The sequence below is a fragment of the Scyliorhinus torazame genome, chromosome 7 (genome assembly GCF_047496885.1).
Source record: "Scyliorhinus torazame isolate Kashiwa2021f chromosome 7, sScyTor2.1, whole genome shotgun sequence".
Classification (NCBI taxonomy): domain Eukaryota; kingdom Metazoa; phylum Chordata; class Chondrichthyes; order Carcharhiniformes; family Scyliorhinidae; genus Scyliorhinus; species Scyliorhinus torazame.
The window spans coordinates 309,351,043-309,376,795 of record NC_092713.1 but is presented as its reverse complement, the minus strand read 5'-3'; the positions used below and the strand labels follow the sequence as shown (position 1 = coordinate 309,376,795).

Genomic DNA, 25,753 nt, shown 5'->3' with positions numbered 1-25,753 from the left:
CCAGCGATTTAGCCCTGTGCTAAAGAGCCCCTGATGGACTATTGTCAGCGCTGTAAAAAGACACAACCAAGGATAGGCTGGAGGAGTTGACTGTACACATGCCACTCAGGGAAGAGGCCAAGGCCAGCACAGGCTCGTACCATGCAGACATGCCCACTCCCAGAAGAACAGACAATGCAATTAAACTGTATCATCAGGACCAAGGTGGCCCCAATAATGATAAAGCTGCTGGTCAATGGTCATCCACTAGATGGAGGTGGACATGGTGGCTGCTGTCTCCATCATTGGGAAACAGGGCATTTGATCGCCTACAAACTGGTATCCAACCCTTGAGTTTCGAAGACACTAGAGCCCGATTAGCCACCTACACGGGGGAGCCTTTGCGGATTAAGGATACCACAATGACCTCAGTGTCCTACAGGTAGCAGCCAGCCCAGCTTCCACTCATCGTCGTGAGAGGCCAGGGACCAAGGGGAGAGATTATCTCCAGCGGATCAGGCTGAACTAACAAGAGATTTTTAGATTGGAGGACTTTACGAAGTTATCAGCAAATATCCTGAAGTCTCCTGAGAGCGCCTCAGGGAAAATAAGGGGAACCAGAGCCAAAATCTATGTCGGCCCCGATGCTATGCCTAATTGTTTCAAAGCAAGACCAGTTCCGCATTCCCTGTTGGAGAAGATAGAGACCACGCTTGGGTGCCTGGAAAATCGAGGTATAATAAGAACAAAGAACAAAGAACAAAGAAATGTACAGCACAGGAACAGGCCCTTCGGCCCTCCAAGCCCGTGCCGACCATGCTGCCCGACTAAACTACAATCTTCTACACTTCCTGGGTCCGTATCCCTCTATTCCCATCCTATTCATGTATTTGTCAAGATGCCCCTTAAATGTCACTACCGTCCCTGCTTCCACCACCTCCTCCGGTAACGAGTTCCAGGCACCCACTACCCTCTGCGTAAAAAACTTGCCTCGTACATCTACTCTAAACCTTGCCCCTCTCACCTTAAACCTATGCCACCTAGTAATTGACCCCTCTACCCTGGGGAAAAGCCTCTGACTATCCACTCTGTCTATGCCCCTCATAATTTTGTAGACCTCTATCAGGTCTCCCCTCAACCTCCTTCGTTCCAGTGAGAACAAACCGAGTTTATTCAGCCGCTCCTCATAGCTAATGCCCTCCATACCAGGCAACATTCTGGTAAATCTCTTCTGCACCCTCTCTAAAGCCTCCACATCCTTCTGGTAGTGTGGCGACCAGAATTGAACACTATACTCCAAGTGTGGCCTAACTAAGGTTCTATACAGCTGCAACATGACTTGCCAATTCTTATACTCAATGCCCCGGCCAATGAAGGCAAGCATGCCGTATGCCTTCTTGACTACCTTCTCCACCTGTGTTGCCCCTTTCAATGACCTGTGGACCTGTACTCCTAGATCTCTTTGACTTTCAATACTCTTGAGGGTTCTACCATTCACTGTATATTCCCTACCTGCATTAGACCTTCCAAAATGCATTACCTCACATTTGTCCGGATTAAACTCCATCTGCCATCTCTCCACCCAAGTCTCCAAACAATCTAAATCCTGCTGTATCCACTGACAGTCTTCATCGCTATCCGCAATTCCACCAACCTTTGTGTCGTCTGCAAACTTACTAATCAGACCAGTTACATTTTCCTCCAAATCATTTATATATACTACAAACAGCAAAGGTCCCAGCACTGATCCCTGTGGAACACCACTGGTCACAGCCCTCCAATTAGAAAAGCATCCTTCCATTGCTACTCTCTGCCTTCTATGACCAAGCCAGTTCTGTATCCACCTTGCCAGCTCACCCCTGATCCCGTGTGACTTCACCTTTTGTACTAGTCTACCATGAGGGACCTTGTCAAAGGCCTTACTGAAGTCCATATAGACAACATCCACTGCCCTACCTGCATCAATCATCTTAGTGACCTCCTCGAAAAACTCTATCAAGTTAGTGAGACACGACCTCCCCTTCACAAAACCGTGCTGCCTCTCACTAATACGTCCATTTGCTTCCAAATGGGAGTAGATCCTGTCTCGAAGAATTCTCTCCAGTAATTTACCTACCACTGAAGTAAGGCTCACCGGCCTGTAGTTCCCGGGATTATCCTTGCTACCCTTCTTAAACAGAGGAACAACATTGGCTATTCTCCAGTCCTCCGGGACATCCCCTGAAGACAGCGAGGATCCAAAGATTTCTGTCAAGGCCCCAGCAATTTCCTCTCCAGCCTCCTTCAGTATTCTGGGGTAGATCCCATCAGGCCCTGGGGACTTATCTACCTTATTATTTTTTAAGACACCCAACACCTCTTCTTTTTGGATCACAATGTGACCCAGGCTATCTACACCCCCTTCTCCAGACTCAACATCTACCAATTCCTTCTCTTTGGTGAATACTGATGCAAAGTATTCATTTAGTACCTCGCCCATTTCCTCTGGCTCCACACATAGATTCCCTTGCCTATCCTTCAGTGGGCCAACCCTTTCCCTGGCTACCCTCTTGCTTTTTATGTACGTGTAAAAAGCCTTGGGATTTTCCTTAACCCTATTTGCCAATAACTTTTCGTGACCCCTTCTAGCCCTCCTGACTCCTTGCTTAAGTTCCTTCCTACTTTCATTATATTCCACGCAGGCTTCGTCTGTTCCCAGCCTTTTAGCCCTGACAAATGCCTCCTTTTTCTTTTTGACGAGGCCTACAATATCACTCGTCATCCAAGGTTCCCGAAAATTGCCGTATTTATCCTTCTTCCTCACAGGAACATGCCGGTCCTGTATTCCTTTCAACTGCCACTTGAAAGCCTCCCACATGTCAGATGTTGATTTGCCCTCAAACATCCGCCCCCAATCTATGTTCTTCAGTTCCCGCCTAATACTGTTATAATTAGCCTTCCCCCAATTTAGCACATTCATCCTAGGACCACTCTTATCCTTGTCCACCAGTACTTTAAAACTTACTGAATTGTGGTCACTGTTACCGAAATGCTCCCCTACTGAAACATCTACCACCTGGCCGGGCTCATTCCCCAATACCAGGTCCAGTACCGCCCCTTCCCTAGTTGGACTGTCTACATATTGTTTTAAGAAGCCCTCCTGGATGCTCCTTACAAACTCAGCCCCGTCTAAGCCCCTGGCACTAAGTGAGTCCCAGTCAATATTGGGGAAGTTGAAGTCTCCCATCACCACAACCCTGTTGTTTTTACTCTTTTCCAAAATCTGTCTACCTATCTGCTCCTCTATCTCCCGCTGGCTGTTGGGAGGCCTGTAGTATACCCCAAACATTGTGACTGCACCCTTCTTATTCCTGATCTCTACCCATATAGCCTCACTGCCCTCTGAGGTGTCCTCTCGCTGTACAGCTGTGATATTCTCCCGAACCAGTAGCGCAACTCCGCCTCCCCTTTTACATCCCCCTCTATCCCGCCTGAAACATCTAAATCCTGGAACGTTTAGCTGCCAATCCTGCCCTTCCCTCAACCAGGTCTCTGTAATGGCAACAACATCATAGTTCCAAGTACTAATCCAAGCTCTAAGTTCATCTGCCTCACCCGTAATACTTCTTGCATTAAAACATATGCACTTCAGGCCACCAGACCCGCTGTGTTCAGCAACTTCTCCCTGTCTGCTCTGCCTCAGAGCCACACTGTCCCTATTCCCTAGTTCTCCCTCAATGCTCTCACCTTCTGACCTATTTCTCCCGTGCCCACCCCCCTGCCATACTAGTTTAAACCCTCCCGTGTGACACTAGCAAACCTCGCGGCCAGGATATTTATGCCTCTCCGGTTTAGATGCAACCCGTCCTTCTTATACAGGTCACACCTGCCCCGGAAGAGCTCCCAGTGGTCCAGATAATTGAAACCCTCCCTCCTACACCAGCTGTTTAGCCACGTGTTTAGCTGCTCTATCTTCCTATTTCTAGCCTCACTGGCACGTGGCACAGGGAGTAATCCAGAGATTACAACCCTCGAGGTCCTGTCTTTTAACTTTCTGCCTAGCTCCCTGAAGTCCTGCTGCAGGACCTCATGCCCCTTCCTGCCTATGTCGTTAGTACCAATACGTACAACAACCTCTGCCTGTTTGCCCTCCCCCTTCAGGATGCCCTCTACCCGTTCGGAGACATCCTGGACCCTGGCACCAGGGAGGCAACATACCATCCTGGAGTCTCTTTCACGTCCACAGAAGCGCCTATCTGTGCCCCTGACTATAGAGTCCCCTATTACTATTACTCTTCTGCGCTTTGACCCTCCCTTCTGAACATCAGAGCCAGCCGTGGTGCCACTGCTCTGGCTGCTGCTGTTTTCCCCTGATATGCTATCCCCCCCGACAGTATCCAAAGGGGTATATCTGTTCGAGAGGGGGGACAACCATAGGGGATTCCTGCACTGACTGCCTGCCCTTTCTGGTGGTCACCCATTTCTCTGCCTGCACCTTGGGTGTGACCACATTTACATAACTGCGATCTATGACACTTTCCGCCACCTGCATGCTCCTAAGTGCATCCAATTGCTGCTCCAACCGAACCATGCGGTCTGTGAGGAGCTCCAGTTGGGTGCACTTTCTGCAGATGAAGCCACCCGGGACGCTGGAAGCTTCCCGGACCTGCCACATCTCACAGTCAGAGCACAGCACCCCTCTAACTGACATTGCATCAATTAATTAAAATTAAAATTACAAATTTTTTTTTTTTTTTGAATATTTTTTTTTAAATTTCAAAGTTACTGTTAACTATCTGTTTCCTAGCACTAGATTTCTAATAGAAATGCGAAAGCTAAATATAGTACTCTCCGATCTCTGGCTTAGATATCCCTCTCAATTATAATTAAATAATTATGTTTAATTAGTTACCAATGCTCAATTTTGTTTTAATTTAGTGTAGAATCCCAACCAGCCACTCAGGCCACAGCTTTTCTGTGATGTCACTTCAGTTTCCCCCCGACACACACACAATTTGGAAAAGGTATAAAAGTAAAAATGAGTAAAAATCGCTTACTTACCTTCTTAGTGTTAATAATAAAATATGGTACTTACCTCACACCAATGGGTTTTATTATTAGGTTAGAGGAGGAGGGTGGGTGGGAGACACTACACGTGTAGTGTCTCGGGTTTCTTCTCCACCAGAATTTATTGGTTGGGGGGGGGGGGGCTTCCCAGAAGTCCGCGGGTCGAACTTCCGGTTCCCGCCTTATATAAAAAAAAATAAAACAGAAAAGAAGAACAGACACGGGATCAGGTAAGGGTTTTTAAAGTCACTACTCACCTCCCAGAAGGCCCCTGCGCACCGCTCCCGCCGAAATTCAAAGGGCTGCTCCTGCAAAGGTAAGGGTTTTTAAAGTCTCTACTCACCTCCCAGAAGGCCCCTGCGCACCGCTCCCGCCGAAATTCCTAAATTTTCGACACATGCAAATAAGACACGTGCATTTTTCAGAGTGGGCAGCGCCTGTCATCCCTGTCCTCAAGCTGGACAAATCGGTCTGCCTTTGCGGGGATATAAGATTGCGGTCAATCAGGTTTTGATTTTGGAGAGCTACCACATGCTGTGAATAGAAGACCTACATGCCAAACTAGCAGGTGGCCAGACGTTCACACCCATCCTCAACTCGACTTAGACGAGCCTTCCCGCAAATACGTCACGATCAACACGCATAAGGGCCGATATGAGTATACCTGCCTGCCCTTCGGGATCTCGACAGTGTGCACCATTTTCCAATGGGGTTATAAGGATTACCCAGAATGACGGGGTGCACTTGGATAACGTTCCGATCACAAGGACTTCAGAACAAGAGCATCTAGAAAATTTAGATGAGATCGCGCAGCTATTTTCGAACGTTGGGGTACAGGGGTGCAGAAATTACAAAAAGCGATCATGCAAGTTCAGGAGGTAATAGGGACGGTAAATGGAATGTTGGCCTTTATTTCAAAGAGGATGGAGTATAAAAATGGGGAAGTCGTGCTAAACTATACAAGGCACTAGTTAGATCACACCTAGAATCCTGTAAACAGTTTGGTTCCTTTAGCTAAGGAAATGGGCGGCAGGGTAGCACAGTGGTTAGAACAGTTGCTTCACAGCTCCAGGATCCCAGGTTCGATTCCCGGCTTGGGTCACTGTCTGTGCGCAGTCTGCACATTCTCCCCGTGTCTGCGTGGGTTTCCCCCGGGTGGTCCGGTTTCCTCCCACAGTCCAAAGATGTGCAGGTTAGGTGGATTGGCCATGCTAAATTGCCCTTAGGTTGAGTGGGGTTACTCGGTTACAGGGATAGGGTGGAGGTGTGGACTTAAGTAGGGTGCTCTTTCCAAGGGTCGGTGCAGACTTGATGGGCCGAATGGCCTCCTTCTGCACTATACATTCTACAAAATAAATTCTATGAAATCCATACTGGCATTGGAGACAGTCCAGAGAAGGTTGATCCTGAGTTTGGAGGGATTTTCCTATGAGGAGAGGTTGAGTAGATTGGGCCTGTCCTCATTGGAGTTTAGAAGAATGAGAGGTGGCCTTATTGAGACATATCGGATTTCAGGGGGTTTGACAGGGTCGATGCTGAGAGGTTGTTTCCCCTTGTGGGAAAAGTCTTCTCCGTTAACATTATGAAGTCTAAGTTTACCGAAAAGAAGCATTTTGTTTCTTACGAGAGAAGCTGCTTGTATTCAACTCTAAAGACTGCTCAGGAAAACCGTTTTTTACTCCTCTTCGCCAGTGTTAGAACTTTGCCAAGGCCAAAGGCCAGTCTTCAGATGATAACTCCCTTTATTAAAGTAACAAAAAAGGCCACAGCCAGGGTACACAACACTGGGGTCTCAGCCCGGGACCCACGGAGATGTGGGTCCAGGTGAGGATTGTGGGTTCTAAACTACTGCCATGCATCTCCTATTGGGCGAGCCTCCGACCACTCAATAGGAGAATTCATATCCCGCGGGAAGATCTATTGATGATCCCTGTGTCATCTGTAGCCATCGTAACAGCCGCACTGACTCGGGATCTCGGGCAACACGGGGGAGAAGGTAGTCAAGAAGGCATACCTTGCCTTCATTGGCCGGGGCATTGAGTATAAGAATTGGCAAGTCATGTTGCAGCTGTATAGAACCTTAGTTAGGCCATACTTGGAGTATAGTGTTCAATTCAGGTCGCCACACTACCAGAAGAATGTGGAGGCTTTAGAGAGGGTGCAGAAGAGATTTACCAGGATGTTGCCTGGTATGGAGGGCATTAGCTATGAGGAGTGGTTGAATAAACTCAGTTTGTTCTCACTGGAACGACGGAGGTTGAGGGGCGACCTGATAGAGGTCTACAAAATTATGAGGGGCATAGACAGAGTGGATAGTCAGGGGCGTTTTCCCAGGGTAGGAGATCAATTACTAGGGGGCATAGGTTTAAGGTGCAAGGGGCAAGGTTTAGAGGAGATGTACGAGGCAAGTTTTTAACACAGAGGGTAGTGGGTGCCTGGAACTCGCTACCGGAGGAGGTGGTGGAAGCAGGGACGATAGTGACGTTTAAGGGGCATCTTGACAAATACATGAATAGGATGGGGCTAGAGGGATACAAACCCTGGAAGTGTAGAAGATTTTAGTTTAGACGGGCAGCATGGTCGGCACAGGCTTGGAGGGCCAAAGGGCCTGTTCCTGTGCTTTTCTTTGTTCCTGGACAATCAGATCCTGGGCTCTGGATCTTTGTTGTGGACAGGTGCACCCACCTTGTGCGTGTGTGTGTGCCTACAGTGACATGTGAGGCAGCCAGTTAAATAGAGAGGGGTTATGCTGCTCGTGAAAAAGCAAAGGCAAAAACCGCGAGTTGAACCCTTAACCCCCTAAAATCACCAACCCAGCCTAGTCTTTTGCACTTTCTACATTCCCCTCTCCCTGGCCTTTCCTTACTTGTGTGATTAAACTAGTCCAGTCGTCTGTTTAAAGAAAAGGTTTGTAGCAACTTTTACAACCTCAGGACATCTCAAAGCGTTTTACCGCCAAATGAAGTATTTCTCGAATTATGGTCAATTATGTAGAAAACACAACAGCCGCTCCCGCAAACAGCAACGCGATAAAGAACGGGCTATCTGTTACTGAGATAGTGCTTGTGTGATAAACGTTGGCCTGGCACAAGAGAGAATGGCTCTAATGCTTCATCAAAACAGGGATGCCCTGGGACGTTTAATATCCACCAGAGTGGGCAGGAGGGTCCTCTGTTTGAGGTCTCTCCAAAGGAATGCCAGTGCTGACAGTGCCGTACTCCCTGAGTACAGCACTGGGAGTGTCAGCCTGGAGTATGTGCTGAAATAGAATCTGAATCCACAATATGTTGGACTCAGAGATGTGAGGGTTGTGGTGAGCCACGTATGGCTACGTAAGGCTGTAGTATATATGTTCTACTGTTCTATTAGTATTGTTATCTCCACTGTTGTATATACTTATTGTTATTGCTGTCCTGTTATTGGTTGTTGCTGTTGTACTGTTGGAATGTTATTATTGGTGCTGCTGTTGGCTCCGCCTGTGACTCCGCCCAGCGGTGGAGGTATAAAGCCTGTTGACCTGGGTCAGCCCTGCAGTGCGGGAGGAGCGACAGGTCGGCACATATTTAGCTTATTAAAGCATCGGTTCGCTGCTTCTCAGCGTCTCGTCTGAATTGATGTCTATCAAGTGTGACTTGGCGGCTCTGCTAACCCCTCCCCCAAATCTATTTTGCGTCAGGGCAGAAGACGGATTTTGAACTCCCATCAGAATGGATGGACTTGTGGAGGCTACGGCTTGTTAAAGATGTATTACATCCCACTGCTGGCATAAAATAATAATTTTTTTGACAGATGGTGAAAAAGCAACGCTGGGAGAGAAAGGAAGAAAGGTCGCAGCAGTGCGGGGAGGAATGTCGGCAGCGCCTCGTGGCAGAGGTTGGTTATTACCCCTTTTTTTGGCTAATAGAAAGAACTTGCATTTACATAGCGCCTTTCACGGCCTCAGGGCATCGCAAAGCGTTCTACACCTAATGAAACATTTTTGAAGTATGCAGCCGATCTGTGGACACTGTTGTAAGGTTGTTTGGTGTCTCGCTAAGCAGTCCGGGAGGTTTGTGTGGTGATACGGCACAGCTGACGGTAAATGCCAAGGTGCCCAAATCCCAAGTAGAAACTTGAAACAGCTGCCAAAACAATTTTGCCATTGGTATATTACGAGGGGGTTTTCTGAAATCAGGAAATGATGATGGCTCCGACCAATTGTGATGATTTTATATTAAAGTAAACGTTTATTAGTATAAAGAATTTGTAAAAAAACCAAAATTAAACCCAAGAATGGCTTCACACGGTTAACAGTGCTTTCGGAACACAGGAACCTAGGAATAAGAGCAGAGGTCGGCAATTCAGCCCTTCGGTCCTGCTCTGTTATTCAATCATAGCATGGCTGACCTCTTCCTGGTCTCAAACCCACCTCCCTACCTGTTCCCCATATCCATTTAACCGTTTTAAAAAATCAGAAATATATCTATCTCCTTCTTGAAACCATTTAATGATTCAGATTCCACCGCACTATGGGGCAGCGAGTTCCACAAATTCATCACCCTCTGCGAGAAGTAGTTCCTCCTCATCTCAGTTCCACATCTACCGCCTCTCAACCTATATCTGTGACCGCTTGTTCTAGATTGCCCCACAAGGGTAAACATTTGGTCTACGTTTACTTCATCTATCCCTTTTAGTATTTTATACGCCTCGATCAGATACCCTCTCATCCTTCTAAACTCCAACGGGTATAACCGCAAACTGTTTAATCTCTCCTCATACGTCAACCCCTTCATCCCTGGAATCAATCTGGTCAACCTCCTCTGAACTGCCTCCAATGCCACCACATCCTTCCTCAAATAAGGAGACCAAAACGGGGCACAATACTCCAGATGTGCTCTCACCAACACGCTACACAATTGCAACAACACTTCTCTACTTTTATACTCCAGTTCTTTTGCAATAAACGCAAACATTCCATTTGCCTTTTCCATTACATGCTGTACCTGCACACCGACTTTCTGCGATTCATGAACAAAGGCACCCAGATCCCTCTGCCCAGGTGCACTTTGAATCTACTTTCCATTTAGATAATAATTTGCCTTTCTATTTTTTCGATGGATAACCTCACACTTATCTAATTAAACTCCATCTGCCATATTTTGGCCCAATCTCCTAGCCTATCTTTATCCATCAGTAAAATCTGTATCTCCTCTTCACTGCCTGCTTTCCCACCTATTTTAGTAGCACGTTTTGCTACGTTACACTCTGTCCCTGCTTGCAGATCATTTATATAGACTGCGAACAGTTGAGATCTGAGGACTGACCCTGCGGCTCCCCGCTTTAAAACAGTTTCAAAACGATCGTAACTTAAACAACACTCAGAGTTGGGCAGCACGGTAGCATTGTGGATAGCACAATTGCTTCACAGCTCCAGGGTCCCAGGTTTGATTCCGGCTTGGGTCACTGTCTGTGAGGAGTCTGCACGTCCTCCCAGTGTCTGCGTGGGTTTCCTCCGGGTGCTCCGGTTTCCTCCCACAAGTCCCGAAAGACGTGCTGTTCGGTGAATTGGACATTCTGAATTCTCCCTCCGTGTACCCGAACAGGTGCCGGAGTGTGGTGACTAGGGGATTTTCACAGTAACTTCATTGCAGTGTTAATGTAAGTCTATTGTGACAATAAAGATTATTATATTATTATATTTGGATATTTGCAGCTTCCCTGTTTCTTAATCCATTTGCACCAATCACACTCTGACCTGTTTTCTAGTATATGTGAAATATGACAGTATTGTTACCAAAATAAAAATATTATAATTCCTTGTTTTCCTGACAGTGGCTAAACATGAATTGATAAACACACAACTGTATACCTATCTCTGAGGCAGAGCCCGAACTGAGTGTTATTTAGAATCCATATTTTAAAAAAAATATTTTTTATTCTCCTCCTTTTTTAACATTTTCTCCCACATTTACACCCAACAACAACAAACAATAATCAGTGACAATCAATCCCCATATCAATAACAACGATCCCACCCTCCCACCAAACCCCAAACATTAGCCCGCATGTTCACACAAACAAATGACAAAAAGGAATCAGGAATCACCTGTAGCCCCCATCAGCACATACAGACCCCCCCCCCCCCCCAACTAATGTTCGATGTTATCCAGTTCTTGAAAGTGCATGATGAATAACGCCCATGAATTGTAGAACCCATCCATCCTCCCCCTCAGTTCAAACTTAACCTTCTCAAGAGTCAAGAATTCCAACAAGTCCCCCGCCACGCCAGGGCACTGGGTGGAGAGGTTGCTCTCCATCCCAGCAGGATCCGCCTTCGGGCGATCAACGAGGCGAAGGCTATGATATCTGCCTCCGCACCCGTCTCCAACCTCGGCTGGTCCGACACCCCGAATATGGCCACCCGAGGGCCCGGGTCCAGTTTCACACGCACCACTTTAGAAATTACCCGAGACACCTCCTTCCAGTAATCCTCTAGCTTTGGACAGGACCATAACATATGAACGTGATTAGCGGGGCACCCCCGCAACGTTCACACACATCTTCTACTCCTTCAAAGAATCGGCTCATCCTCGCCCTTGTGAGGTGTGCTCTGTATACCACCTTCAGCTGTATCAGCCCCAACCTCGCGCACGAGTTGGAGGGATTCACTCTCCGGAGCACCTCACACCACAACCCCTCCTCCATATCCTCTCCCAGCTCTTCCTCCCACTTTGCTTTGATGCCTTCCAGTGGTGCCTTCTCCTCTTCCAAAATGGCCCGGTAAACCGCCGACACAACCCCCTTCTCCAGTAACTGAGTGTTATTTTCATGCTGGCTTCTCAGCTTTCCTCGACACACGGTCGACTAACGTGTGACTATCTGCATCATAACGTGGGTGGTCCTGTTCTCCAGCTCCACATTAACCCTTGCTGTGCTGAACACCCTTATACTACACACATGGGTACATAGAGTTAGGTCACAGATCAGTCACGGGCTCACTGAATAGCTGAACAGGCATGAGGGGATAAATAGGCTCCTGTATCAATATTCCCATCTTAATTTGATAGCGGGCCAAACCATTTCTTTTTCTTTAAGTTATGTTGATTGAAGGATAAATATAGTCCAGGCCCCAGGGAGATCGCCCCTCATTTCTGAACTGGAAGTTTCAGCCCAGAGATAAGTCTCTGACTGTAGGAGGTCAAGAGGTTGTCACTTGTTCGGTAGAATGTTCCATTTGATGTTGGAATGAGGCAGGTGAAGGCCGGCACTTTGCCATATTTTGTCAGCGTGTCAGGATCTGACTGAAAACTGACGTGTATCTGCCCAGATGTACAGTCACGCTTTCAGACCAAACCTTCTGCCGTTCAGCTTGGAGAAGGTCAGGGGGCATGGGGTCAGGGGTTTACATCATCACTCTGAGCCTGAGCGAGATGGCAAAGCTGGCACCACAGAGATCGGGGCACCAGCTTCAAAGGATGCCTCGATTAGCACAGGAATCAAACTCCCCCCACATCCCCTCCCAAAGACATGAAGGACACCCTCCCCCACAGGTATTGAGGCGACCCTTCCCCCCACCAGGGAGGTAGCGGGTGTTTCTTTCCCCACTCCTGCAACCACACAGATATCAGTGTCTTTCCAGCCCCCTCCCCAAATCACCACAGCAGCAGTATCATGGGCACACTCTCCCCTACGCCATCGCTGCCTCCCCCCCACTCACAGCCATCACCCCCCCACTCACAGCCATCACCCCCCCACTCACAGCCATCACCCCCCCCACTCACAGCCATCGCTGCCTCCCCCACACTCATAGCCTTCGCCCCCCCCACTCACAGCCATCACCCCCCCACTCACAGCCATCACCCCCCCCACTCACAGCCATCACCCCCCCACTCACAGCCATCACCCCCCCACTCACAGCCATCACCCCCCCCACTCACAGCCATCGCTGCCTCCCCCACACTCACAGCCTTCGCCCCCCCCACTCACAGCCATCACCCCCCCACTCACAGCCATCACCCCCCCCACTCACAGCCATCATCCCCCCCACTCACAGCCATCACCCCCCCCACTCACAGCCATCACCCCCCCCACTCACAGCCATCACCCCCCCCACTCAGAGTCATCACCCCCCCCACTCACAGCCATCACCCCCCCCACTCACAGCCATCACCCCCCCCACTCACAGCCATCACCCCCCCCACTCACAGCCATCACCCCCCCCACTCACAACCATCACCCCCCCCACTCAGAGTCATCACCCCCTCCCCCACTCACAGTCATCACCCCCCCCCACTCACAGCCATCACCCCTTCCCCCACTCAGAGTCATCACCCCCCCCACTCAGAGTCATCACCCCCTCCCCCACTCACAGTCATCACCCCCCCCCACTCACAGCCATCACCCCCTCCCCCACTCAGAGTCATCACCCCCCCTACTCAGAGTCATCACCCCCCCCACTCACAGTCATCACCCCCCCACTCACTGTCATCACCCCCCCACTCACAGTCATCCTCCCCCACTCAGAGTCATCACCCCCCCCCACTCACAGCCATCACCCCGCCACTCACAGTCATCACCCCCCCACTCAGAGTCATCACCCCCCCACTCAAAACCATCACCCCCCCCACTCACAACCATCACCCCCCCACTCACAGTCATCACCACCCCCACTCACAGTCATCACCCCCCCCACTCAGAGTCATCACCCCCCCACTCACAACCATCACCCCCCCACTCACAGTCATCACCCCCCCACTCGGAGTCATCACCCCCCCCCACTCACAGCCATCACCCCCCCACTCAGAGTCATCACCCCCCCCCACTCACAGACATCACCCCCCCACTCACAGCCATCACCCCCCCCCACTCACAGCCTTCACCCCCCCCCACTCACAGCCTTCGCCCCCCCCCTCACTCACAGCCTTCGGCCTCCCCCACTCACAGCCTTCGCCCCCCCCCCCTCACTCACAGCCTTCGCCCCCCCCTTCATAGGCAAGTCCCCCCACCACACTTCAGGAGAACCCCCATCATTGGGACTCTCCCAGGGGGCCCGCCCCATTGGCACTGGCCCATGACACAGATGGGCACTGCCAGATGGGCACTGCCAGGTGGGCACTGCCAGGTGGACACTGGCAGGTGGGCACTGCCAGCTGTGTGCTGCCAGGTGGGCACTGCCAGGTGGGTGCTGCCAGGTGGGTGCTGCCAGGTGGGCACCATCAGGTGTGGCACTGCCAGGTGGGCACCGGCAAGTGGGTGCTGCCAGGTGGGCACCGGCAGGTGGGCGCTGCCATGTTCCTGTCCTTTGTGAGCTGGAACCTCGTTAAGCCACTGGCATGGTGACGGGAAAAATCAGGAAACAGGATCTCATCGGCAGGAATCATGTTTCCTGACCCGCGTGGGCCTTTGCGCCTGTGTCGCCTTCACGCTGGCGACAGACACGGGCTCAAAATCGCACCCACTGTCTTTCCTCCTGTTCAGGAACCCTGCCCCTCTCTATGATCAAACTTTTGGCCATTTGTCTGTGTGGTTTGTTGTCAGGTTTTGTTTGATAATGCCACACCCTGGGCTGTTACACCACGTTAATGAGCTGCAGAAGGATAAGACGTCAGGTGGGATTTTCTAGCTTCCCCACGGCCTATTCTCCGGCAACAGAGGTGGCTTGTCATTGGCTGCCGGCGGGACCTTCAGGTCCTGCTGAAGTCTACGGCGTTCTGCGTGGCACGGCCGTCCCACCGCCAGGGAACTCACCCGCGGAGAGTCGCCTTCGGTGGGCATGGAAGATACCGCCGACGGCCTACTGTCTCTGTTGGGCCTGTGTATCCGCCGGTCATTTGGATCGAGGGATTTTGAGGGAATATTAAATCCAGTGTCAATCAAACTTCCACCAACTTTCGCACTGGTTGAAAAAGCATCACATTAGAAGCCAACCTCACCCGTAAAACGGGTCACACTGCGCCCCCACCCCCCCACCATGGCAAATTTTTGCCATCCAGCTGTTTGAGAAGACTCTTTGCAGCTGGTTTATTTCAGTTGCACAAGTTCTGGTCGGCACATTTTAAAAGTATGAAACTGGTATCAACGGAAGAAGCAAATGGTACAATAAATAAACGACGGCAATTTAAAACTGGTGCGTTTAAAAGGCTTCTTTGAGTGATAAATCCATTCATTGTGTAAAACTGCACCACATTATATTCTCAAATATTATCACATTTCTTCCTGCAAGGAACAAGATTGAAGCTGTTCTGTTCAACTGCACTGCCCGAGTGGGCTGGTGGCTGAAGCTGTTCTGTTTGTGAACGGGTTTGGGTGGAAACGTCACTGTGTCGAAGCAGCATTTCACCCCAGATTGCTGAATGTGTGCGAAAGGCGGAAACTCTACCCCCATATCTTTTTCAACCAGGGTTTACTGGAGCGGGCCTCAGGAGCTGCCCCATCACCGGGTCAGCAACCTTCCTCACCGACACAACGCGCGCTGGCTCAGCAGCACAGTCTGAAATCGCAACAAGTCATTCGGATTCAGGAGCAGCTGAAAGAGCAAGTCACGGAATATGTCAAAGGTGAGGGAAGAGCACTCGCCGGTCTTCAGGGAGTTTAATTACACAGAACAGCCAAAACCGATTTGGGCTGGCCTTTAAGCTCCGCACAGCCACCTCCCACCCTGCTCTATCTAGCAGGAGGGATTCTTCCCATCTCCCCTTGACATTCAATGGCAATTCCATCACTGAATCCCCCACTGTCAACATCCTGGGGGTTACCATTGACCAGAAACTGAATTGCACGAGCCATATTAATACTGTGGCTGCAAGAGCAGATCAGAGGCTGGAACTTATCCAGACAGGCACTCAACTTCTGACTCCCCAAAGCCTGTCCACCATCTGCAAGTCAGGTGTGTGATGGAATACCTTGCCTGGATGAGTGCAGCTCCAACAACACTCAAGAAGCTTAACACCATCCAGGACAAAGGAGCCCCACTTGATCGGCACCCCAGCCACCACTTTATACATCCACTCCTTCCACACTGACACACAGTGACAGCTGTGTGTACCAACTCACCAAGACTCCTTCGACAACACCTTCCAAACCTGTGACCGCTACCACCTAGAAGGACAGAGGCAGTAGATACCTGGGAACCCCACCACCTGGAGGTTTCCTCCAAGCCACTCACCATCCGGACTTGGAAATATATCGGCCGTTCCTTCACTGTCGCTGGGTCAAAATCCTGGATCTCCCTCCCTAACAGCAGTGTGGGTGTACCTACACCGCATGGACTGCTGCGGTTCAAGAAGGCAGCTCACCACCACCTTCTGAAGGGCAACTGGAGATGGGGAACAAATGCTGGTCTAGCTAGCGATGCTCCATCCCATCAAAGAATTCAATTATAGAATAAAATATATTAAAAAAAAAAAAGAATTCAAATATCAACCGATCCTTCTTTTCCTTTCTCTTTCCATTTACTTATCCAACTTCCACTAAAATGTGTCTCTGTCATTTGCCTTAATCATCCCATACTTGAAAGAGAAACATCTGCAGTGCAATGGGGGAAGAGCAGGGGATTAGGATAAATTGGAGAGGTCATTCAAAGGGCAGGTACGAACAAAATGGGCTGAATGCCCTTTTTAGTGCCCTACGTGGAGGCACGTTCCACATTGCAATGACACTCTGAGTAAAGAGGTTTCTCCTGAATGTCTGATCGGATTTTATCTGCAACTATTTCACATTTTTGGTCCCTAGTTTTGACAAGGTTTTAGCCTCCTAAGCTCCCGAGTCCTCTCCAGGTTACATTTTACTTTGGTCTTGTTGCAATGTCAGCAGTTGAATGCATAACAATATTCCTTTCTCAGCTATTTTAATTGTTTTAATTCTTTCATTCATTGATTTGGGCATCACTGGCTCAGCGAGCATTTATTGTCCGTACCTTGTTGCACCTTGAGAAGATGGTGGTGAGTGAAGATGGTGGTGTGGTGAAGATGCTGGTGTGGTGAAGGTGGTGGGGTGGTGAAGGTGGTGAAGATGGTGGGGTGGTGAAGGTGGTGGTGTGGAGAAGGGGGTGGTGTGGAGAAGGTGGTGAAGATGGTGGGGTGGTGAAGGTGGTGAAGATGGTGGGGTGGTGAAGATGGTGGTGTGGTGAAGATGCTGGTGTGATAAAGGTGGTGAAGATGGTGGGGTGGTGAAGGTGGTGAAGATGGTGGGGTGGTGAAGGTGGTGGTGCGGTGAAGGTGGTGGAGTGGTGAAGATGGTGGGGTGGTGAAGGTGGTGGTGCGGTGAAGGTGGTGGAGTGGTGAAGATGGTGGGGTGGTGAAGGTGATGGTGTGGAGAAGGGGGTGGTGTGGAGAAGGTGGTGAAGATGGTGGTGTGGTGAAAATGGTGGTTTGGTGAAGGTGGTGGTGTGGTGAAAATGGTGGTGTGGTGAAGATTGTGGTGAGTGAAGATTGTGGTGAGTGAAGATTGTGATATGGTGAAGATTGTGGTGAAGTTGGTGGTGAGGGAATGTTGTTGCCACGACAATATAATTGCCAACTAATAATTGTGCACTGGTTTCTCAACCTGTGCGGGTAAAGCTGGGGGCAGGAGCACCGATGAAATCAGAACGCTGCTCAGCTGCATCCAGGGCTTACGGGACAGGCTGCAGGTGGAAGAGGAAAGTCTACAGCGAATGAGACAGGAACTGAACCAAATGGACAGTCTGGCTGAGCGAGGCCACGAGGTGAGTGCCGAAGCGCGGTTTGCAAATGTCCCTCTCATTCTCTCGGCAAAGTCCAGCATCTTGGTCAGATGCCCAATTTCTAGATTCAGTTTCAATCTGGGGGGTAATCACTCCCACAACCCAGTATCAGAGAAAGACAGGGAGGATATCTCCTGGAGCCGATAGTTTACCCCTTAACCGATATCACTAAAATCAAAAGCAAAGTGTTGCAGATCCTGGTGAATCTGAATTAGAAAATGCTGGGAAAACTCAGCAGGTCCGGCAGTATCAGGAGAGAGAGAAAAACAGAGTTAATGGCCGGGATTCTCCGAGCCCGAACCGGGTCGGAGAATTGCCGGGGGCGCGGGAAATTCCCGCCACGTCACTCCGACGCCGGGCCGCCGAATGCCTGGTGACCGGAGAATCGGCGGCAATCGCGCCCGCGCGGTCGCCGCGCCGCTGGTCGGGGGCCGCTGAAATAGGCCCCCGCAGCGATTCTCCGCGGGCAACTGGCCGAACTCCTGCCGGCGTGGGTACATCTGGTACCACCCGGGGGGAGCTCGGACCCGTGGCCGCGGTGGCGGTCCTGGTGGGGGGGGCGGAGCAATCTGATTGCGGGAGGAGGCCTCAGGGGTGGCAAGTCCCGCGATGGGGGCCATAGATCAGCGGGCCATTGCGATCTGGGGGGCGACCTACCTTTCTCTGCGTGGGCCCGCTGTGTGGCTCCGACACATTCAACGTGAAATTCAACGTGGGCAAGTGCGAGGTCTTGCACTTTGGAAAAAGGAATAGAGGCATGGACTATTTTCTAAACGGTGACAAAATCCATAATGCTGAAGTGCAAAGGGACTTGGGAGTTCTAGTCCAGGATTCTCTAAAGGTAAGCTTGCAGGTTGAGTCCGTAATTAAGAAAGCAAATGCAATGTTGTCATTCATCTCAAGAGGCTTGGAATATAAATGATGTGGAGATGCCGGCGTTGGACTGGAGTGAGCACAGTACGAAGTCTTACAACACCAGGTTAAAGTCCAACAGGTTTGTTTCGATGTCACTAGCTTTCGGAGCGCTGCTCCTTCCTCAGGTGAATTCACCTGAGGAAGGAGCAGCGCTCCGAAAGCTAGTGACATCGAAACAAACCTGTTGGACTTTAACCTGGTGTTGTAAGACTTCGTACTCGGAATATAAAAGCAGGGATGTACTTCTGAAGCTTTATAAAGCTCTAGTTAGGCCCCATTTAGAATACTGTGAGCAATTTTAGGCTCCACACCTCAGGAAGGACATACTGGCACTGGAGCGGGTCCAGCGGAGATTCACACGAATGATCCCACGAATGGTAGGCCTAACATACGATGAACGTCTGAGTATCCTGGGATTATATTCATTGGAGTTTAGGAGGTTGAGGGGAGATCTAATAGAAACTTACAAGATAATGAATGGCTTAGATAGGGTGGATGTAGGGAAGTTGTTTCCATTAGCAGGGGAGACTAGGACCCGGGGGCACAGCCTTAGAATAAAAGGGAGTCACTTTAGAACAGAGATGAGGAGAAATTTCTTCAGCCAGAGAGTGGTGGGTCTGTGGAATTCTTTGCCACAGAGGGCAGTGTAGGCCGGGACGTTGAGTGTCTTTAAGACAGAAGTTGATAAATTCTTGATTTCTCGAGGAATTAAGGGCTATGGAGAGAGAGCGGGTAAATGGAGTTGAAATCAGCCATGATTGAATGGTGGAGTGGACTCGATGGGCCGAATGGCCTTACTTCCGCTCCTATGTCTTATGGTCTCATGTCGACGGCGCCTGCGCCGAAGTGGGCTGCCGCGGGCATGCGCGGCCGCGCGGTCTGGACTGCAGGGCGCTGCCGGCAGCCGGAGCTGCGGGATGCACGCCGGGGCCCTGCTAGCCCCCCTGGCAAACGGAGAATCACCCCGGACCTTCGAGGAAAAACGTCTCAGGATGTTGATCTTGCGTCACCAGAAACAGATTATCTTAGTTATTATCACACTGCTGTTTGCGGCAACTCAGTGTGTAAATCAGCTGCTGTGGTTGTGACACTGGCACAATCACCATCAAAGTACTTTATTGGCTGAAAAGCACCCTGGGACATTCTGAAATAAACGAATCACTGAAGAGCATAGCACGTTCGGCCCATCGAATCTGTACCGACTCTCTCAAAAAAGCAGCTGGTCTCTCTCATTAAGTCATAGAGTTACCATGACGTAGAAGGAAGCCATTCAGCGCACTCAGTCCGTGCCAACTCCCCACACAGCAATCCCATTCCCTCGCTCCAGCCCCTGTAAGTTAATCTTTTTGCAAATGCCCGTCCAACATCCTTTCGAAGTTGTTGCTGGATTCTGCTTACACCACCCTTGCAGGTGGTGGGTTCCAGGCCATTGTCGTTCGCTGTGTAAAAAGGCTCTTCCTCACGTTCCATTCACATTTCTTGCCCAAACTAAGAAACAGGAGCAGGAGCCAGCCACTCAGCCACTGAAGCACGCTCTGCCATTTATTGAGATCAAGGCTGATCTTCCATTTCAACACCATTTCCTTGCACTATCCTCGTTTCCTTTGATGCTTTCAAAAAATATATTTTTATTCAACATTTTTACAAAAAATAAGCACAACCCCAGCACAACCCGCTGCACCCTACCCCCGATCTACCACCCCCTCTACCCCTTGACGGCAACCAGATCCCCAAAGTGTAAGATAAACAAACCCTATCTGTGGTGGAACCCCTCATCCACCCCTCTCAGAGGTACTTTGCCTTCTCCAAATACTCCATCGGGTCCCGCAGCCACCCCCAGGCACTGGGGGGGGTGGGGCGGGGGGAAGCTGACCTCCACCCCATCGCCTGCGAGCGATCAACGAGGCGAAGGCTAAGACGTCTGCCCCCGCACCTGTCTGCAACCCCGGCAGCTCTGGCGCCCTGAACAATCCCCCCCAGGGGACCAGGCTCCAAATCCACGTGTAGGACCTCTGACACGGTGCTGAAAAAAGACCCCCAAAATTTCTCCAACTTCGGGTAGGACCAGAACATGTGGACCTGATTGGCTGGGGCCCTCCCACACCGTTCACAAATATCCTCCACCCCCTCAAACCACCGGCTCATTCTTGCCTTTGTTAAGTGTGCCCTGTACACAACTTTTAACGGAATCATCCCCTGCCTTGCGCACGAGGTCGAGGCGTGAACCGTCCACTGCACCTTGCACCATAATCCCTCCTCCAATGCCATCCCCAGCTCCTCCTCCCAACTTGGTCTTAATCCCATCCATGAACACCTTACCTTCCTCCATGACCCTCCCGTAAATTGCCCCCACCCTCCAGCCCATCACCGACATCACCTCCTCTAACAGCGAAGAGGACGACGACACCGGAAGCTCGGAAAGACCTTTCTCGTGAAGTTCCGCACCTGCATGTACCGAAAGCCCTCCTCACGCTGGAGCCCAACCTTGCCCCCCAACTCCTCTGAGCTTGCAGACCGCCCCTCTAAAAACAAATCTTTAATCTCCTTCACCCTTCTCTCCTCCCTTCCCCGGAACCTTGCATCCATCTTACCCGGCTCAAACCAATATCCCTTGATGTGTTTAATATGTCAAAGTCTATCGATCCTAGTCTTGAACATATTCAATGATTGAGCCTCCACAACTCTCTGTTAAATTTTGTGTCTTCTATTCCTTGTACCACCGACTAATGGGAACAGCTTTTCTCTATCCACCTTATGCAAAATGGTCATAAGCGTGTATGTCGCTATTAGATTTCCTCTCAATCTGCTTTGGACCCATTCAGGTGAATTTCATCCTTGCCATTCTCAAAGATCTTCCTGCTCTTTCCCCAAATCTCTGCAATTTTTTCTGCTTCAAATATTTATCCAACACCACTTTGAAACCTGCTCCTGAGTTGTTATCCAGTGCCCTGTCAGGACTGATATAAGTAAAGTTCTTTTGCATAATCGCACTGTCATGAGATGCGTTTCACGGGATCACAGAATTGTTACGGTGCAGGAGGAGGCCATCTGCACCGGCTCTCCAGACGAACATTATGATTTTGTACCATTCCCCTGCCTTTACCCCGCACCCCTACACACGGTTTCCATTTGAGCAATCATCGAACGCCCTCTGGAATGCCTCGAATTAACCTGCCTCCACCACACTTCCAGGATGTGCATTCCAGACCCGAACCACTCGCTGTGTGAACGAGTTTTTTTCTCATAGAATCACAGAATTTACATTGCAGAAGGAGGCCATTCGGTCCATCGAGTCTGCACCGGCCCTTGGAAAGAGCACCCTACTTGTGCCCACACCTCCACCCTATCCCCATAACTCCACTTAATCCTTTTTTGGACACTAAGGGGCAATTTATCACGGCCAATCCACCTAAACTGCACATCTTTGGACTGTGGGAGGAAACCGGAGCACCCGAAGGAAACCCACGCACACACGGGGAGAACGTGCAGACTCCGCACAGACAGTGAGCCAAGCTGGGACACTGGAGCTGTGAAGCAACAGTGCTAGCCACTGTGCTACTGAGCCGTCCAATCACACTTGCTTCTTTTGCAAACCACTTTCAATCTGCACCATCTCATTCTTGATCCTTTAACAAGAGGAAATAATTTCTCCCGATCTAATCTGTCCAGCCTGCTCATGATCTTGTACATCTCTATCAGATCTCCACTTAGCCTTCCTCTCTCCAAGGAAAACAGTCCCAGCCTCTCCCATCTATCTATCCTCAGAACTGAAGTTCAATTTCAATGAATTCCCTTTGGATGGCTTTCTCATGTTCTGTTGGAACACCGGCCCGACTATTTGCTCCTCATTGCTTTCACTGAACAGACAAGGCAGGACCTTGTTTGGTTGTGTCATCCAAAGATATGTCCTTTCACCAATGCAGCGCTTCTTCAGAGTTACCGGAGAGCGAGGCACCAGCCATTCTGAGCCGGGTACAGCCGATGGTCGAGGCTGGCTGAAGTGAACTCGGAAGTTGAGATAACGGATAAGTCAGTAAAAGTACAGTCGCCATAGTCCCAGGTGACCATAGGCTGGTGATGATTTAACCTGAGGATCACCACACCTCAGGCGAGGGGCAAGGTCTTCATGAAGTTAGTATGGGCAACTCGGTCGCACAGCGGTTAGCACTGATGCTTCACAGCTCCAGGGTCGATTCCAGGTTGGGTCACTGTCTGTGCGGAGTCTGCACGTCCTCCCCGTGTGTGCGTGGGTTTCCTCCGGGTGCTCCGGTTTCCTCCCACAGTCCAAAGATGTGCAGGTTAGGTGGATTGGTGATGATAAATTGCCCTTAGTGGCCAAAAAGGTTAGGTGGGGTTACTGGGTTACGGATAGAGGTTTGGCCTTAAGTAGGGTACTCTTTACAAGAGCCGGTGCAGACTCGATGGGTCGAATGACCTCCTTCTGCACTGTAAATTCTATGAACCTCAGCCTGTATGAGGATTGAACCCGCGTTGTTGGCCTCACTGTGCATCACAAACCAGCTGTCCAGCCAAGTGAGCTAAACCGGACCTACGGTGGCGGCTATGAAGGAGTAAGACGCACATTTGGCGGCTCCCGCTCGGGTCGGACATTTGGACCTTTTCCCCCAATTTTCTACCGGACTTGAATTGTAAAACTGAAGACAGAGGCAATTGTGTACTGAATTCCCACATCGGTGCATGGAGAGAAGGACTAGAAGTGCTCGTAAAGGCAGAAACAGGAAGATAGAGAAGGCTTGGTCTGAAGCTGCAGCAGGAGACAGCATGGCGGAGGACCGGACCTCTGGCTTGGCGACCCAGCGGTCAACGGAGCAGCTGATGCAAGTTATTCAGGAAGGCTTCGCTAAGCAGAAACGGGACTGCTTGGACGCGATAAAAGAGTCGATTGAGCGGCTGGAGCTTAGATTGGACGCCCAAGATCGGGCGATCCAGAAGGTGAAGAAGGCGCTGGCTGAGCAGGAGGAACATCAAACTGTGGTGGAGTTGGAGGTGGGGATGCTGAAAGACCAGCAGAAGAAGATCCTGGAGAAGGTGGGGGACCTGGAGAATGGGTCCCCCCAGCAGAACTTGAGAATCGTTGGGCTCCCGGAGGGGTCCGAAGGAGCGGACGCTTTGAGAAGCTGCTGGGGGATGGGGCATTCTCCCGACTCTTGGAGGTGGACAGGGCTCACAGAGCACTTGCAAGGAAGCCGTGAATATGAGACCCCCCCCGTGGGCAATGGTGGTGAGATTCCACGGGTACTTGGATAAGGAGCGCATTCTACAGTGGGCCAAGTAGACACGGAGCTGTAAGTGGGACAACAGTATCCTGCGGATCTACCAAGACCTGAGTGCGGAGGTGGCCAGGAGAAGAGCAGGCTGTCATGATATTTAGATCAGCATATCATGGTGCAATCAAACACACACTAATGGACATGCAGTAGAACCAACCAACACACACAACATCGCAGCCAATCACCAGTGAGAGCACACGCACTATAAAAACAGGGGACACTACAGTTCCCGCTCATTCCAGCAGCAGCCAGCTCAGAGCACCGAGCTCAGAGCCTGCCACTCAGACATTCACCATGTGCTGAGTGCCTCACCCAGATAGTGATAGGACAGGGTCCACAGATTAGCTGGTAATGCACGTACCCAAGTTATCAGTGTGCTGTAATAGTTAAGTAGTAAATAAAATTGAGTTAAACCATCTCCAGCCGTGTTGGATCGTTTGTACACCAGAACACACAACACGACATGATACCACAAGTGGACTCAAGCCAGCGCCTGTGAGACCTACCTGCAACGTATCAGCAATCCGCCGTCCTGCAGCATGGAGAACATCAACCCGCCGCCGCCGCTCCGAATCGCTGGCAATCTCGGGGTCAATTGGAAACTGTTCAAGCAGCGCTTCCAGCTCTTCCTCGAGGCCACAGACAGGGAGAATGCATCGGACACCAGGGAGATTGCCCTTCTCCACGGCGGGGCAACACGCCATCCACATCTTTAACTCCCTTACATTTGCGGACGGCGAGGACAAAACCAAATACAAGACGGTGCTCCTGAAGTTCGACGAACACTTCAGCGTTGAAGCAAACGAGAGCTTCGAGAGGTACCTGTTCCAGCAGCGCCAGCAAGGTAAGGACGAACCTTTCCAGTCTTACTTAACACACCTCCGCATCCTCGCGCAGTCCTGCGGCTATGGGACCACCTCTGACTCCATGATACGCGACCAGATAGTTTTCGGGGTCATGTCGGACACGCTGTGCCAGCAGCTCCTTCGGGTCAAACAACTCACCCTGGCGACTGCCGTCGAGACCTGCGTCCTGCATGAGAACGCCACCAGCCGGTACTCACACATCCAGGAGGCCGAAACGGCGCGGCACGGGCCCCACGAGGCGGAGCGGGTCCAGACGATCGAGTACCTCCCGGGCCACGGCCTGGAGGAGGCCGGTCATTTTGCGCGCTTTCCGAGGACTCCTGCGCTTGTACGCGCCAAAAGAGGGGACGCTGACGCAGAGGAACGCGATGCGCAGGCGCGCACTACGCAAGACCGCACCGTGCATGCAGTGGCGCAACGAACGCACTGACGTCACAACGTGCGGCAACTGTGGCTCCGCCCATTTAAAGCGGCAATGTCCTGCCAAAGCGCGACAATGCCTACACTGTGGCAGGTTGGGCCACTATGCTGCCTGCTGTCGAGCAGCTCACCCTGCCAACTTGTACCCGTTTAACCAGCCCCGCAGAAACGTTCGGGCAATTCAACCCACGTTCACCGAGTCCGATCCCGACGTCACACAGACCAGTGACACTGAGGACAGGGAGCCCTTCCGCATTGCTGTCATCAACAAGAACAAGCTGTCCCCGAGTCGAATGCACCAGCCGCTGTCAGTGCACAGCATTGATCCGGACGACGAGAGGTGTGCCACCCTGACGGTCAACCGATCCCAGATCAGATTCCGCCTGGACACTGGTGCCTCCGCCAATCTCCTCGCATGGTCAGCATTCCAGACCCTGAAGGTTAAACCACCTATTCTGCCATCCAACTGTCAACTTGTTCACTATAATGGCAACGTCATCCCCGCCACGGGTCGTGCCAGCTCAAAGTGACACACA

General features: G+C 50.7%; 1 protein-coding gene across 1 annotated transcript in view; it reads left to right on the top strand.

The window, feature by feature from the left end:
• Positions 1-25,753, top strand: part of golga6l9 (golgin A6 family like 9) — a 95,146-nt gene that overhangs the window by 46,271 nt on the left and 23,122 nt on the right. The window contains exons 9-11 of the mRNA XM_072512942.1: positions 8,815-8,898; positions 15,404-15,560; positions 17,562-17,707. Of these exons, the coding sequence (XP_072369043.1) occupies positions 8,815-8,898; positions 15,404-15,560; positions 17,562-17,707 (387 nt within the window). The remainder of the gene's footprint in view (positions 1-8,814; positions 8,899-15,403; positions 15,561-17,561; positions 17,708-25,753) is intronic.